Source organism: Hydra vulgaris, chromosome 08, assembly GCF_038396675.1.
Source record: "Hydra vulgaris chromosome 08, alternate assembly HydraT2T_AEP".
In the NCBI taxonomy this organism is placed as follows: domain Eukaryota; kingdom Metazoa; phylum Cnidaria; class Hydrozoa; order Anthoathecata; family Hydridae; genus Hydra; species Hydra vulgaris.
In genome coordinates this window covers 10535644-10555356 of record NC_088927.1, presented here as the reverse complement: position 1 = coordinate 10555356, position 19713 = coordinate 10535644, and the positions used below count along the sequence as shown (strand labels likewise).

General features: G+C 25.2%; 1 protein-coding gene across 1 annotated transcript; it reads left to right on the top strand.

Moving 5' to 3' along the window:
• Positions 1–2403: 2403 nt before the first annotated feature.
• Positions 2404–17399, top strand: LOC136083607 (uncharacterized). Its single transcript, XM_065803065.1, has 2 exons — positions 2404–2706; positions 16798–17399. The coding sequence occupies exons 1-2, from the start codon at positions 2698–2700 to the stop codon at positions 17311–17313; spliced, it is 525 nt and encodes a 174-aa protein (XP_065659137.1). The 5' UTR covers positions 2404–2697; the 3' UTR covers positions 17314–17399.
• The last annotated feature ends 2314 nt before the right edge of the window (positions 17400–19713 follow it).

Here is a 19713-nt window from a genome sequence, read left to right as displayed (position 1 = left end):
ACTGAATACTGCTAATATATTTACTGTGGGAAATTCTGAGATGAGTTTAGATTTTGGGTTTTACGCAAGTATTTCCTAAATAGTGTTTTTTACACTTTCAAGTTTATGTATGAAATATTGATTCAATATATTGCATTTTGCTTTTGCTATTGTGTTTTTAGTTTTAAAACTATTTAAATGAAGTAATTTCTTTGAATATTCCTTGTTTCTTTCTGACTACCATTTGCTGATTTTAGTTTTGCCTTATAGTGATTACATCTAGATATAGGAATTGCTGCTGATCACTCATTTATATATATATATATATATATATATATATATATATATATATATATATATATATATATATATATATATATATATATATATATATATATATATATATATATATATATATATATATATATATATATATATATATATATATATATATATATATGTATATATATATGTATATATATATATATATATATATATATATATATATATATATATATATATATATATATATATATATATATATATATTTCAATATATATTATATATATATATATAATTTTATATATATATATATATATATATATATATATATATATATATATATATATATATATATATATATATATATATATATATATATATATATATATATATATATATATATATATATATATATATATATATATATATATACATATATATATATATATATATATATATATATATATATATATATATATATATATATATATATATATATATATATATATATATATATATATATATATGTATATATTTATATATATATATATATAAATATATATATATATATATATATAGATTTATATAGCAAACGACTATGATTTTGCAAATATGCAACATTGTGAATATTTTGTTACGTTCCTACCTGTCAATGACAGCACTGGCTCAAGTCTCGCGCGAGCATGTTTAAACGAGCTTAAAGATCTGAATTTTAATTTGAAAAACTGCAGAGACTAAGGATATGATAACGGGGCAAACAAGGTTACAGTCGTGGCGAAAAAAACGTATACTTAAACGCAATCCGAAATTTTTTTATCTTCCATAATGATGTCGCCGTCTTAATCTATTATTTGGAGACATGGCAAAGTTGTCAGTCGTTGCAATAACACTTTTTGAAATTTTGTATCAAATTTAGCTTTTGTTTGGCGCATGGCAAACAAAAATAGCGATAGCATATCTTTGAAACTCATGTTTAGTAAAGTCTATTTTTGATACACGCTACAAATGCTGGTTTGAAAGTGTGAAAGTTGTTTAATAGAAAGTTGCAGCGGTGTGCGAACCATCGGTGGAATTGGCTTAAAATAGAAACAGTCCTAAACCATGAACCAAAACAAATAAACTAGCAAAGCTAAACACTATACATTTCTTGATTACTTAAGCCCATTGATACGATTTATTTCTTTAAATCAAAATAGTCAGTAAATTGATCAAGTTAAAAACATGCAATTTGACCAGGTACTGGAATTTATAAAAAGTTCAACCGAGTTTATTTAAGAAGAAATAACACACAAAAAAAGGATTTGTAAATGCACAAGTTTCATTTGTGCATATACAAATCATTACCATCTGTTTGAAGCCATCAAACATGTACATAAAACATAAATGTACTAAAAATCACAAAAAATGAAAAAATCTTATTTATATTTACATATAAAAACTATATTGAAGACCTCTTCATATCGCATAAGCTTATTCTATAATATTTTGCATTTCTTAGAGCTTTAATACATGTTTAGCAAGTATTATAAATGTTTAGCAAGTTTTATACTAATAAATGTACTTTGCTTTATATTATTTAAACACATTCTGAGTTAAATATAACTTTACTGTTTCACACAAGCATACATTTTCAAGTCATTAAACTTTTTAAATATTTTTAAAGAATAAAATATATTTGCATTTTGCTAATTAAGGTTTGCAAAACACAACAACATAAAAATAGTTTACATGTTTTTGTAATAAATCCTGAGAATAAATCTATGCTTTCTCCTGGCAATAAAAAGTAATTAAGATTCTAAGATTTTTCTTAAAATGTTAACATGGTAAATTTTTACTGTATAATATTAAAACGTTCATTTAGTAATTTTGATTGTTACTTAATAAAAAAGTATGATGCTAACACGTTGTTATGTATAACCTTTGTTGTTACCATGTTGTTACAGTTTTCTTACGACTTGTTTACTTTGTTTTTTCAATATACTTTATATTGGTTATGAGGAAAACGATAATAAAAGTAAAGACTTAGCTTTCAAATAACGAATAGTTTTATAAAAATTCATTGTAATCAGTTCAAAATTTCTACGAACTATTTAATTCGTAGAATTAACAGACTTATACGTCTATTTGAACAAAATAAGGTTTATTTATTTTGAATAAATTAAGTTGTTAATGTGTATAGTAGTTCTAATAAAACAGATTAGTAATTTAAAAAAATTTACGAGAAGATGTTTTCAAGTACAAAAAAAATAATTTCAGTAAACTCACGGGAGTAATTTTAGTTAATGTGAATAATAACAAATAATATATAATTAAGAAAATAGACCATCTTTCTTTTTTTTGTTTTTCTTGCACAAAAAACTGCTTTTCATTTCGACAAAAAATAAAAAAAGTTGCTACAATTTCTGAATTGTTTGAAAAGCTGTCGAAAAGTTGAGGATGTCGAAGGTAATTTTTCTTGGTAAATTTATATAGAAAAACATTTTGTTCTAAAAAAATATAAATCCTTCATAAATATATATATATATAATATATATATATATATATATATATATATATATATATATATATATATATATATAAATATAAATATATATATAAATATATATATATATATATTTATATAAAATTTATAAATATATATATATATCTTCTTAGTACATTGAGCACTATGTTTGTAGAATACACTAACATAGTTTATATATATATATATATTATAAAATATATATATATATATATATATATATATTTATATATATATATATATATATATATATATATATATATATATATATATATATATATATATATATATATATATATATATATATATATATATATATATATATATATATATATATATATATATATTTATATAAATATGTAAATCTATATATATATATAAATCTATATATATATATATATATATATATATATATATATATATATATATATATATATATATATATATATATATACATATAAATATATATATATATATATCTATATATATAAATATATATATATATATATATATATATATATATATATATATATAGATATATATATATATATATATATATATATATATATATATATATATATAAATATATATATATATATATATATATATATATATATATATATATATATATATATATATATATATATATATAAAACTATATATATATATAATATATATTGAAATATATATATATATATATATATATATATATATATATATATATATATATATATATATATATATATATATATATATATATATATATATATATATATATATATATATATATATATATATATATATATATATATATATATATATATATATATATACCTATAAATATTGAAAATAATGTATTTTATATATGGGGAATTTTAATATGGATATACTAAAATATAATGAACCAAATCCTATATCTACCTTGACTCGTTTAATTCTTTTTCATTACATTCTGTTATAACTCTACCAACACGTAAAACAGCTAAACCACAATCACATTTTGATAACATATTTATAAAGTTTAATTCACCTGACTAAATCATTGGCAATCATACTGTTTCAATATCTGATCATATGACTCAATTTATCTGCATTCCTAGAAAAACTAATCACCCTAAAAAAAGTATATCCTACAGGCAAGGCTTAAAGAAGTTTAACAAAAATACATTTATTGAAGATGTTTCCAACATTAACTGGGCTCTATATATCAAAAAAGATGATGATGTGAATCAATTTATCAGTTTTCTTTTGAAAGATATTTGAAAAGTTATTAAATCAACATGCTCCATACAAAAAACTAACTGAGCAGCAAATTAAACTTAAATCAAAACTATTGATCACCAATGGCATACTTAAATCTATTTCTTTTAAAAACAAACTATACGAAAAACACACAAAACATAAAGATATTTGTACTAAAAATGAACTGTTTTCTAAATTTAAGTTATATAGAAACAGAATCAGCAATCTACTAAAAATTAGTAAAAAATCTTTTTATACAACCTATTTTACTAAAAACTTAAACAATATTAAGAATACTTGGAAAGAGATAAAAGAAATCATTAATATAAAACCATCCTACTATAGTTCAACTCTCAAACTTAAATTGAATGAAAATGTTATCACAGATCAAACTACTGTATCGAATATATTAAGGTGGAAAACCCCTGAAAATTTTTTTTTGAGTAAATATCGACATTTTATAAATTTAACTTCATATACATAAAGTAAATAACAAAATTAACTGAAAAAAACAAAAAAATTTTTTTTTGGGTAAAATGGTAGCTGTAGCAGGTGCCAAAAACACCAAAATATTGAAAGACCCCGGCCAACGTATCTAAAGATGTACACAATTTTAACAAAATCTTTTTTCCATACTTGTTCTAACAAGGTAGTTTTGTGATATGAGCGAAGCAGATTTTTCATAATAATTTTTAATAGGCTTATATATTCGACCGAAGTACAAGTAAAAAATTTGACCAAATTTTATGAATTTGTTGACCTATTTAAAGACTGGATTCAATTTTTAAAAAAATCTGTTACGTTTAAATCACAGAAGACAATCAAACAAACTCATACTTAAAATTTTAACTTAACACTACTTTTAGTTATTTAGATATGCTGGCCGGCGTCTTAAAAACTCTTCATCTGAGAAAAACAGCTTTTAAAAATGCTAACATAAAAAATTTCAAAATAGTGTAAATAAATATGCAAATCTATATATAATAAAAAAAGTTAAATCTTAAAATGCACCAGTTTGATATGGGTTTTGCTCTTTTTTAATAAATTTCTCATATCGACTCTTCTTTTTACCACGAATTACTTGTCTGCGTTTCTTTGCTCGTTCTGTGTTTTTATATATGGCTAAGTATAATCGCTTTTGATTAATTTTTCTACATCCTTCTAACAAATACTTTCCAGGTCTTAAATTCATTTTTTCTAAAACTAAAACACTAGCTTGTCTACCAATGTTAAAATGGGCAACTGCATCAAAAGTGCCAAATTGAAGATGTGTAAGTGAGACATAATGGCCTTTTGGTATACGCTCCCATATTGTCATGTTAAAAGACTCATTGTTATTTTGGGTAAGGCCATGCAGGCATTTTTTTAAAAGAATATCACTACTTAATTCATCATAAATTGGCTTAAGTTTCCAAACAATAGATATTGGTAAGCCAGGACCAGGTCTATATGTTGAGGTATGGTTTGCTTTGTCACGATTATACTGACACCAACTATCTGAACCTTCTGGACAGTGAGGAAAATGTAAATTTTCATTTTTTGATGAAGCAACATGATAAAGTGTAGCTCTTACAGCAGATTTCAGAAAAAGATATTTTGAGAAAAACATATTAAAATCTGAAGTATGTAACATCAAATAGATTTTATTATTTTAAAAAATACCAATCTTTTATAATATGTAATATATATATAATATAGTATGTAATAATTATATATATATATATATATATATATATATATATATATATATATATATATATATATATATATATATATATATATGTATGTATATATATATATATATATATATATATATATATATATATATATATATATATATATATATATATATATATGTATTGTGTATACATATATATCAAATCAGGTGGGCGTTTATATACACACAGACAAACATATATATGCATATAAGCATATAATATATATGCATATATGCAAACCTAAAAAAACAAATAAATTGTATACTTAACTTGTTCATAGCTTCAACATCTATTACTTTGCCTGTTTCCATCGAAATAACAGAAACAACACCATTGTTTGAAGAATAGCCTCGTCGCTGCCAAGTGCCATCACATGATACTGCAACATCAACAATATTGGGCACATGGTCGGGAATAGAATTTAAAACAAGATTACTCTTCAAGTCTTTTAATTCTTGAGCAGCATCCATCATAGTGTCTTCAGCTACAGATTTTACTGCATTAGTTAGTTTCATAACAATTTTATTATAATTATTAGCAGTCATTGGTTTAGGCATGTCCATTAATGAGACAAATCTTGAGAATCCAGAATAGCCTTGACCACATGATCTCATAGCATATACAGCCCTGGTATTAATATCAAAACTTTTTTGTATATTCAATGTTGAGGTGTAAAATTCTCTTGAATAATCACATACACAGCAGTTAACATAAAGACAAGACGCTAGACCTTTTCTCTTGTTTTCATTTTCAGAGAGAAACAACTTAGATGACATACATACTGGACATATAAGGGTAGAAATTACAGAATTTAGTATTTCTGAATCTATAAAACGGTATCCAGTTACTATATTACTAGATAACTTTGGTCTTGATGACGAAATTTTTTTTATTTTTTTAGCAGAAGCACATAGTTCATTAGAATTAATAAAGTTAAAATCAACTGGTTTCTCTATATTTATATTTACATCAGCAACACTTGTAGTAACATTTATGTTCATATCTACATTATTTGATTCCATATTTACATCCATATCAACATTATTTACAACTAACTTTTTTTTTACATTGAAAATTTTTTTCCTTTTATAATTTTAAGTTCTTTGTTTAACTCTGCATGCCTTCGTCATTGTAGAAGATTTATGATATATTTATGAGCTTTCCAGTAACTGTTTTTATACTAAAGTTGTTTTGAACAATGGAAAATACAGTTCACTTGATAAGATATAATCTTCATATGGAAAAAATTGGATTTTGGACTATTTTTTAGTTAAGGTAAAAAATAGTGCTATGGCGGTTGTTAAGGAAGCTTAAAATACTAGGGTTCAATAAAATCTATTTTAATGAAGATCTATAGCGAATTTTCAAAAATGGTTTTCAGATTGTGAAACTCTAATAAATTTTGCACAAAACAAGAAAATAAAATTTTTTTTCAAAAATTTCATATTTCTGAGGGGTTTTCCACCTTAAACAACTTTTTTTGTTACTATCTAAAGCAAACTACAAAACAAAAACATACCTTCAACATCAAAACTTACTGACTATATCAACTCTCCGAATTTTATTAGGTTCTTTATTGCTACTGTCACAGAGAATGAAATATCCAATCTTATTAAAACCACTCTTAAAACTGGAAAAAACAATGGTCCTAATAGCCTTCCTACATTCCTTGTTAATCTTATTCAAGACATAATTTCTAAACCTCTCAGTATTATTTTAAATAGCTCATTTCGAAATGGTAAAGTCATTCCAATATTTAAAAAAGATTCTACAATGGATATGTCTAACTACTGACCAATCTCCATTCATTCAAGCCTAAGCAAACTCTTCAAAAAAGCTATGCATAAGTGGCTCATGCATTTTTAATTAATTTTAAATGCCTTTACAAAACCAGTAAGGATTTTGTGCTAATCATTCCACGACTCACTCACTTGTTAAAATTACTGAGTCAATTAGAAAATTTCTTTATAATAAAAACTTTGCATGAGTTGTCTTTGTTGACCTACAAAAAGCTTTTGATACAGTTGATCATTCTATCCTACTCAAAAAATTAGAATATTATGGAACCAGAGGAGTTCCACTTAAATGGTTTACTTCCTATCCTCATAACAAATCTCAATTTGTCTAAGTCGGTGACTCAAAATATACTAAAGTAAAATGTTCCAACAGTGTTCCTCAAGGCTCAATATTAGAACCACTACTTTTTCTTCTTTATATTAATGACGTTAATAACTCAATTAAGTTTGCAACTCCTTACCACTTTGCTGATGATACTATCTTGCTCATTATCAACAAATCTTTTGAAAAAATTAACAAATATGTTACCCATGATCGAGCCGATTTAATTTAGTGGCTTCGCTCAAAAAAGCTATCCCTCAACTGTTACAAAACTGAACTGGTCATATTCAAATCTAAAAAAACAAAAGTCGATAAAAAATTAAACTTTAGATTAAGAGGCCCAAAAATCATTTCTGTAACCTCAATCAAATATCTAGGAAATATAATTGATTCCAACCTATCGTTTGTATCCCACCTCAAAGAATTAGCCATTAAGTTGCGCAAATCAAATGGAATGCTAGCTAAAGTTCGCCATTATGTCAACCTAAAAACATTATTAAATATATATCAGGCCGTTTTTAGTTCGCATATGTGATATGCTTGTCAAATATGGGGACAATCTCAACAGCAAGAAGTTTTAAGGATATCTCATCTTCAAAACAAAGCTTTAAAAGGAATACATTTTCAGAATTATAAATCCAATCCTAATGTGCTTTATCTTACTTCTAAGATACTTAAACCATGTGACCTTGTTCAATTCTTGAATTGCCAGTTTGTCTAAAACCACCAACACGAAAACCTACCTCATACCTTCAACGATTTCTTCCCAAAAAACGCAAATAACCGACATTTTCTTCGATTAACTTTTAATCTGAAACTTGCAGACTAAAATCATCGTGTTGTTACATATGAATATAAGTGCATAAAAAAATCAAAGTATAAAATCTTAGAATACCCTTCCCTGTGAAATAAAAGCTCTCTGTTCAATCTATGATTCTAAGAGTAACCTATTCGTTTCCTTCCTAATCAAATACAGTTTATAAATCCATAAATCTGTGTATCTATGTATTAGTGTTTGTGATAAGCGCAGGCGAATATGTTTCAGTGTGTATGTATGTATGTGTGTTTGTGTATGTTTGTAGACATTTCTGTGCGTATATATATGTGTGCGTGTGTGACCTCAAACACTTTCAGGTCAACAGTAAGGTCGGCATTGCCAAATGCTGACCCTAATTCAGAGGGTTGACATGTATATATGTACGCGTATATGTGTGTATGTGTATGTAATATATACATATACAATATACATTTATAATATTAATAAATGTGTGTATATGTATTTATGTTCGTATATGTGTAAGTATTTATGTGTTTATGTATTTGTGTATACTTATATACACACACATATATATATATATAAATATAAATATATATATATATATATATATATATATATATATATATATATACATATATATATTTATATATATATATATATATATATATATATATATATATATATATATATATATATATATATATATATATATATATTTATATATATATATATATATATATATTTATATATATCTATCTATCTTCTATATATATCTATATATATATATATATATATATATATATATATATATATACATATTTATATATATTAGTAGAAAATCACTTAACCAAATTTTTTTTCCATTTTACACTGTGTTTCATAAACAAATAATCATCATAAATGCATTTCTGATGAAACTTTGTTAATGAAACACAGTGTTAAATGGAAGAATTTATTATAAATAAATATATATATATATATATATATATATATATATATATATATATATATATATATATATATATATATATATATATATATATATGTGTATATACATATATGTATATATATATATATATATCTATATATATATATATATATATGTATATATATATATATATATATATACATACAACTTTAAAGTGTATTCTACACATTAGAGTGTTTAATGTTCTTAAAATAACAGAGCAATTATATATTAGTAAAAAAATTACTTAACAAAAAAGATTCATCAGAAATGAATGATGAAATTAATAGAATTACATTTTATAAAAAAATTATTTTACAGGAAGTTGCAAATGTCTTAACAACTGTAAATTTTCACACATTTGTGGAATTTTGCTGACAGTATAAAACAAAGACTTTTTTAGAAATGATTACTAATGCTTTTTTTAAATAGGGTGTTTAATGTAAATATTATTTGAACTCATTTATTTTTACAGCCTTTTAGTAGAAACTTTGTTTTGTGCCTATATTTAGAAATTAATTCCGATTTTTTGTTTAGTAAGCATTCGTGATTTGCATGTGTAATTAATTCAAATTTTTTTTGTAGGCATAGTATGCATTTTTTGGAGCTATTTTCTTTAGGGCATCCTAAAATTTTCGTTCAGTGGAGTTGAATACATTTTTATTAAAGGAGTTTTGGTTTAATCTGTTATTAATTGAATTCGGGATTTGTTTTAAATTTTGGGGTGGATGATTTGAGTTAATTTTAAAAAACAATAAGTCATATATTGGTTTTTTGAAGGGCTTATATGAATTTTCAAAGAGGTTAAAATTGACATCAAGAAAATTCGCAATTTTTAAATTTATGTTTATTTTGATTCGAAAGCCATTATTTTTAAAGTTTTTATAATATCTTATCTAATTTTATTGAGCTGTAGACCAGATTTTCTACGCATTACTATTAAACCATCATCGCGATAAAGGCCTAAATCTTTTATATTGATTGTTTTACTTAACAAATCTAAAATGTATAGTTCAACAAAATCATAAATTTCTGCTCCGTTATAACTGCCTATTGATACATCAAAGCAGTCAAATTGCTCTAAATTGAACCTCAGTATCATGTCTATCAATGCAAACAATTGCGTTTGAATAGCTGTATGAGAACTGAATCCTACCTAGTTTTTTAAAACTGTTAAAAAGAATAATCTTTTTTTATAAGGTATTAGTTTTCCATAAGGTAAGTAAATTAGAAAATATTTCTTCTAAATTACCAAATTCCAAAGTTAATAACAATTTTATAAAAAAAGAAAAAAATGTGTTAAAAAAGTAAAACTGGATGAAAGGCTGCTTTGATATTCACATATAGATTGCATTGAAACATAACTTCCCTAAAAAAATTATTTTTACGAACTAAAGAAACTCTGTAACGAACAAAACCATGCGGAATTGAGTTTGAAGTCGACAGAAATGTACCTCGCAAACCACTTTCAAATGCACTCGGTCCTTTAAACATGAATAAATTTAAGTTACAACACAAGTTGTTTTTTTTTTGCAAAATAAAACTGGATTGCCTTCGAAAAGTTTTTAATCTTTTTTTAATTAAATTAGCTATAAGTAAGAAATAAAGTTTTCCGATAACAATTTTGTTATTCCAAGATGTAATTTTAAACTTCCTTTTTAAAGAAAAAAATGCGAACCGTGTCTCGAGAAAAAGTTTCAAGATATTGCCAAAAAAAAAAAAGAATACATGAGAATTAAGATTAAATCAAAGCGGATATTATGTTTTTTGAATCTCAATACATAGGCAAAGTTTGGGCATAACCGTCCCCGTAACTTTGGATAAATGTTATATGAAAATAAACTCAAAATGTGTTTATTTCAATAACCACATTATTTATCTTTAAATCGATGCAATTAAGGAAAAAAAACAAACGGTTTTTTAAAATGTTATTGCACAAAAATTACACTTGGTGAAAAAAAAGGTTTTGCCCCCTTTGTGAAGCACAACCGCACCCCCACTAAAATTGTGTGGAGTTCATTTCCGTGGTACATTATATTTACAATTGTCACAGCTCAGAATATTTGCTGATTTTGTTGCACATTTGCATACTGTGTAAACATTCTTTGCATTTACAGTCTGAGTTTTCTCAGACTGAAAATACCAAGAATATATATATATATATATATATATATATATATATATATATATATATATATATATATATATATATATATATATATATATATATATTTATGTAACAGACTCTGAATAATATTATAATCACCAGATATACATAAATATAACAAGATATTGAATTATACTCTTAGCATTAATCTTTGTTTTTATCAAAAACTCATTTATAAAAATAAAATAAAAAAATACAAAATCTTGTTCCCAACATCTCAAAAAAAAATCATTTCTACTCAAGTTTTACACGAACGCATTTAAGTGTGACGATTGTAATTATTGTTATTCGTAATTACCTAACTTTGATAAATATTAAAAGTATGCCGTTGTGCCTACTGTGTGTGAATGCGGTTCTGCCCAAAGTGAAAGTTTTTAGAAAGAATGCAGTTTCATAGCTTGCTTATTAAGTTATGTTCATATCAAAACAGCTTTTCATTTGATCAAATAACGCTGAGAACACATATCTTTAACACTTAAATTAAGCATTTATTAATCCTTAAAAGGAAAGGTCTGGAAATACATGATGTAAATATAATATTTTTATCAAAATAAACATTATTATGCACAACTTCTCGGAAACGCAAAAAACACTCTTTTAATATAGGAAAATGAAGGAAACTGTTTTACCTACGCGTTGTATTGTTTTTGACATTTTAGATGGAGAAATAAATAATTTATCAAAGGGAAACAATAAAAAACGGTTGTACCTCCATAAACGGTTGAGTCTCCAGATTCCTTACACCTTTAAATGTTTCCTTTAAATAAAACCTAATCAAGTAAAAACAGATTTAGTTATATTGATTAAGTTTAAGTCATAATATATATATATATATATATATATATATATATATATATATATATATATATATATATATATATATATATATATATATATATATATATATATATATATATATATATATATATATATATATATATATATATATATATATTTATATATATATATTTATATATATATATATATATATATATATATATACATAAATATATACATATTTATATTAATATATATATATATATATATATATATATATATATATATATATAAATAAAAATATATATATATATATATATATATATATATATATATATATATATATATATATATATATATATATATATATATATATATATATATATATATATACATTTTAAATATTAATAAATAATGCTAAGAATTTTAAGTTAGTTTTATCGTTGTATGTCAGTTGAGGTCAGAGGTGATTAAGTTCATATTGAAGTTGTGATGGTGTTACGTTAAACAGTATGCAACAAACAAAACTTTAAGTGAATAGTCAAAATAGTAATAAATAATATACTGACTGGATTTCAGGGAAGTTTATAATTTGATATTACTATAATATATGTGCAAATTTTTATAAACTTATAATGGGTAAATGCTCGGACATTAGTCCCGCAAACCGTCGTGATGTCGCTACCTTGTTGCAACATTTGTCTTTTACAAATAGGATATTGCTGAATGACCTATTTTTCATCAGACTGTAGGCAGAATTAAAAAAAAATTTGTTTACTGGTGGCAATATTACTGAAAATTAGGTAGATCTCCTTATCCCAGCCCCACGCAAATTCGTAGTGATCAAGAACTGATAAAGCTTTGTGGTCAAAAATCGGCGTAAATCATCTTCTGCTTTATTCAGTGAATGGAGGAAAGCTGGAGTTGAAGTCGTGGTGCAAGGATTGAGAAGACACCTAGTGGAACATGGATACAAGGCATACAGGCCACAGAAAAAACCAAAGGGTACACAGGCAATGTGCAAGAAGCAACAAGCTTGGGCGAAGGATTACCAGAACTGGACTGAAGATGATTGGATAAAGGTATTTATTTAATAATAATATATATTTGTTTTAGTAATTATTGTCCTTGTTTGCTGGTTATTATTACTTATTAGAATAAACTTTTTGCTTTTTGTTTTAAATTTAATAATTGCATTAATGTGAGCAACCTCGACATTATATTATTGATAATAATTAATTTATTGATTGTTATGAAATTGTGGTGTTCCATTAAAAGAATCTTTGTATTGTCTATGTTTAGGCCTGCTTCTCAGATAAGACAGTATAAAAGTTTTGGGAGAAAGGACACAGTATGTTAGGAGAAGATCAACAGAAGCATATCATCCAAACTGTATTCAAGGAACTGTTAAACACCCGCCGAGGTTCTGGTCTGAGCGTGATATCTCTTCATGGGACAGGGCGACTTCACATTGTAGATGGTATAATGAACCAGGAAAAAAACAAAAACTTATTAGAGAGAAAGTTATTCACACATTTAAATGAATGTGTGAATAATTATGCATGACGGTGCACATTGTCGAATGGCCAAATCCATCACTAAACTTCTTCACGAAAGGAAAGTCCCAGCATTAAATAGGCCAGGAAACAGCCCAGATGTTAACCCCATTGAGGAACTGTGGAGAGGGTTAAAAAGGGAAGTAAATATAACAGTTTCAACTGATAGATTATAGTTAAACGATCATCATGATGATGATCGTTTCAAGAAACTTGCAGATCAATTAATTGGTGAATGTAACCATAAAACCTCATAGGATGCAGAGAGGCACAAACAAAATATAAATTTTTTTTAAACTGGTTTATTATAAGACTTAGGATGCACTCACTAACTTTTTCATTATCAGTATATATATATATATATATATATATATATATATATATATATATATATATATATATATATATATATATATATATATATATATATATATATATATATATATATATGTATATATATATACGCTGTGATCTGAATAATTAAAAGTCTTTTATACTTTATTTATTAACTTATATTTTACATTTATATATAATTAATAATAATCTGAATAATTAGTAATCTTTTATACCAATTCTCAGAGATACTTAAACTGTTGACAGTTTGTTAGTTGCTTGTACATCTTGTACAGTTGCTTGTTTTAACCATACTGATTATTTGTTAGAAAAATAGCTTTTCTGTCATGCATAATTTTGAATATGGAATTGAGAGATTTCTATCGTTCGTTGTTAAATCCCTGTGTACGTGTAACGGATGTTGATTCAGGTTCACGAAGTGAGACTTTTGGACTACTTTGCATAAAATGTCTTTTTTTGCCTACTTTTGGAGTTTGTTTTTTTAAACTAGTTTTTTTTATTAAAATGATTTTTATAAATAATTACTAAGTTATTAGTAACGTTGTTAGCAATTAACATTAACATCAACCTAAAATCATCAATCCTCAACGCAAATTACAATGGTTCTAATAACAAATAGTGCTTCCCTAACTCTGGTTCAAATTCTATGAAAATTTAAAACTAGACTATGAATCTTTAGATTTGAAACAGCACTATAGTTTTCTTATTTATATGTCTTGATAATTATTATATGTCTAATTTTATTTTTGAAAGATTTAAAGAAGATTATTTAAATTTTAATCATGCTGTTTTTCTAAAGTACATTTATTAAATTAATAAAGGTATTTTTTGAATAAACAAAACAATTTTTTGAAAAAAAAAAGAATAAAATATGGAATAGTTCCGATCTGGTTACGCTACTAAACTAAATTTTTACACTCCATTTGGGACCACATTGCAGGCAAACTGTTCCACAAATAACTTTTTTTAATGAAGAACTTCGACTTTATGTCGTCGGCCGTGCATCACAATCAACGATAGTGTTTTCCCACGCGTACTAACTGTCAGCAAGAACATTGACTATCTCGAGTGAACCCAATCAGACAACATCTCTAATCGCTTGGACTTTCATTATTGAAGGACAACTCTTAAATAAAAATGTTTGATGGCCTCAACTAAAAAACTTTCAAACTACATGAGTTAGTTTGAAACTAACTCATGTAGTTTGAACTACATGAGTTAGTTTGAATCTAACTTATGTAGTTTGAACTACACGATTTAGTTTCAAACTAACTCAGGAACATCAGGAGAACCGTCCACGTAGGCACATCGATTTAGCGGCGTTTAGTAGTTAGGCTTAGAAAAGAGTCCATTTTCATCATTATCATCTTTTTCTCTGATGAAGATTTTTATGAGCAAACACAATAGTTGCCAAATCCGAATATGCGGATATCAATCTTCATATAAAGCAAAGATTGTTCGACTTGATGCTCTAAAGTCAGTCTTTAATTAAACTATCAAGCATGGGTAGTTACAGTAAAAATCCGTCTAGGAACTATTAGCTTAGCCTATATAGCTATTGTACTGCTTAACAATCAAACTGAGCTTGCTGCTGCAATCATTACAAACTCTTTTCTTCGGCAGCAGCTTTATTAAAGGTAAACAAAGCCATTTTTGATATACTCGTCTTGCATCCTTTAAATTCTTATTTCAGGATGGGTAAAAAACCAGCCAGTGTATACTCATTATTCACAAGCATTTATTTTATAATAACAAGGGAATGGTAGGGTGCGTCAAGTTCAGAGACTCTAGTTGGTCTCCAAGTTATGTTAGTGTAGTTAACATTCTTGATAATTCTTTTACTAAATATTAATGATTTTATCTTATTATTTAGTAAATACTAAATAATAAGTTGAAAAGTTGATAACAAGAAATTGTTCTACCATCTGGGACTGAACATGCAGCTTGTCACAGGATGGCTTAATGAATATCATACCAACGCTCCGTTACAGCGTTACAAGTCAATTTAAAATTGTTTGACCCCTTCAAAGTAAACAGGTTTTTATGAATAAGGTGAAGTCCCATACGTCCTGCATGTTAGTTATAGGTGCAAGAGGGAGAGGGGCGGGGGATTGGTATCGTCGAAATTTTAACTATGCTAAACTTGCTTGACTTGCAAAACAACAGTGGACCACTATATAAGTTTATGTAGGTTCATAATTTTACTAAGGTTAAAAATTTATTCAAATTCTTTTGAATCAGAGAAATATTTAAATGTAGGCTAGAAAATATCAATTCCATTTTATCTGAGTAGCATGTAACAATATTATGTTTAAAATGCATTTATATTTTATTTAAGGAAACAGCTCCGTTGATAAAAAAACTTGAGGTTTCAAAACCAAAGTTGAATAAAGTTGTTGTTGTTGTGGGATCAACAGGAACTGGAAAATCTACTATTATCAATATGTTATACAATGACTCTGTCTTAAAAGAAAATTTAAATCGACCATGTGAAGTAGGAGCAACATCGAATTCGGTCACTAAAAAAACGTCGTGGTTATTTGACGCTCGAGATCTAACATTATATGTGGATACAGTTGGGCTCAGCGATCCTCATCAGTCAGACCGTCAAATTGGGACAGATCTAAAGAAGTTTATAAAATCATTAATAGGTGGCGTCCACTGCATTATTGTTGTCTTAAAATACGGTCGCATAAATCGTGAAGAACGAATAAATTTGGAAATAATTAAGAAACTGTTTGATAAAAGTTGGATAAACAATTGCATTGTTGTTGCAACATTCTACGATGGAGAAGTTAACTCTGTCACTCAGATAATTGATGAAAATGCTCATCAAAAAGCGGTTGTTCAATAAGTGATCGTACAGTCTCGGCATTTATTGAAGAAATGAAAGGAAACGTAGTTTTTACTGATAATTCATTGGGAAGGTACGAGGAAGCTAACAGGTATTGTATGAATTTTCATAAATCATACAAACAGTTCAAATAAACTTGTACAATTTGTAATGAACAAACTTTCAGATAAAAATATAAAAAAAAAATCGACGTAAAAAATTGCAATAGCTAATTATTTCTATGTAATATTATATAAACTCTTTGATAAAAATACCTTTAGAAAACAGTAACCTATATGCCTATATATATTATTGCTTTAATTTATTCTAGCAGAAAGCAACCCGAAATACGGGTTATGGGCGGTATTTATCTTAATATTCAAAGTGGCTGTTTTCCACAATTTAAAGTTGCGAAACCTTAACTAATACCATATTAGAAAAAAGCCTTCAAATTAAAAAAATAAACCAACTTTAAAATAAAAATAAAAGGACGCGGAGGTAAAATAGTTTACCAATTATTTAACGTTATTTGACTGATTTACAACTGACTTATGTCATAAGTGTTTAAAGCAGAACCATTTTCCTCTACATTACCATGTTTTACACTTTACTTTTTTAGTTACTGACAAAAAATTTTAACTTTTCTTCATGCTTTAAATTGAAGTAATAGTAAAGCTAAATTCTTGTTATATTTTTTATATCATGAACTTTAATTGCTAAGATTGATATAAAGTGTACGCAAATTATACATGAGTTATTAATGTTTTGGTATCCCCTTGATTCATGTTTCTTTAAAAAAAGGAAATTGTCTTTAAAACGTTAAATGCACACAACTAAAAATATTTATTATAAATAACAAGACAATTGAGTACAAAAACGTTTCAAACAAAAACAAATTTAATTTAAAATCAAACATGTGTATAACAAATTTAAAAAAATTTAAACGTTGAAATTTTATATTGAATTAATGCGTTATATGACAAACCTAAAATAAAAATTGTAACAGATAAGTAGACATAAAAGAAAAAAAAACAAAAAAAAAAACTGAAAAACAATTTACCTGCTTTTCGGTAACCTGTTGTCATACACTTAAACTGCTGTCATGATGCAGCTTGTTGGTGTTGTTTTATGACGCTATTTCATGTTGGCTTTTAGTAAACTTGAGTTTAATTTAAAAGACATTACAGTAGATTTAAAATATTTTAATTAAAAAGCAAAATAACAAATGCTTCAAGGAGCAAAACTAAAATCAATAAAGATAGAAAATCAAATTGAGATATAAATAATTTACATTTATATAGCTAAACATGTTGTCTCGACTTATAGTAATTTTTAAAAGCAGTGTTTTCAATAAATTAAACTACCAGTTAATCATTTTTACCAATAGAATGTAGCAGCATGTTATGATGATTGGGTAATGAATCAATTTAACTATATTTAAGTTTAATTGATGAAAAACAAATAAAGTTTGAATTAAAAAAGACAAAATAAACCAAAAATACAACAAAATATAATTAAAAAAAATTACAAAGTTAAAAAAAATAAAAATAAAAATCACCTAATAAAAAGCGGCAACCAAAAAGTTATAAAAATCTTCACTGAAAGAAATCATTTACAAACTTTTGGTTGCTGTTTTTTCTTCGGTGTCTCCCAACACCCCTGAATGGCGAGCGCTTTTTTTGTAGGATGACTGATGATTAATTTGTTCATTTTTTGTTATATTGGCACAGTCGTGACCCTTTTATATTTATTTGTACAATTATTTATCAGCCTTTAAAGTCAAGCAAGAATAATGTGAGCTTGATATTTATTTGATAACCATGGATTGTAAGGTACCACCTAGCGGTTATCTACATTGTTGCCTTTAATTAGTGTCCGCACTTTGTCGAATAAAATTCCGGTTTACAAGAAATTTTGAGAAATTTTCAAATAAAAACTGAAAAATTCAGAAACGATGATTACTTATTTTCTCGTTTCCGAGTTTTTCGTATCGTCGGAATGAATAAAACCGGAATGAATATTTATAATTTTCTGTTCGAGTATTTTCAAAAAAATTTATTGTTTACAATAATTTTCATTTTTGACGACTATATTGTTAGAATCCATTTTACTTTTTTTTACCTTTAAATTTTACAATAAATTTTTTATTGTTCTTTATCTATTTTTATGATTTATTTTTATTTTATTTTAATAAACAACTTTCATAAAATTCACTTCTTACTTTTTTTGTCGGTTGAAAATTTGGTGTAATCTTTGTTTAATAATTTCTAGACGATTATTAATTCTAATTTAATTTTGTATAATCAGACAGTGCAGAAACTTCCGGAATGGCGGACGCTTTTTTATAACGAATTTTAAAAATGAATTTAAAAAAATTAAGAAAGATAAACAAATAAGAATAAAATAAGAAAAATAAATGAT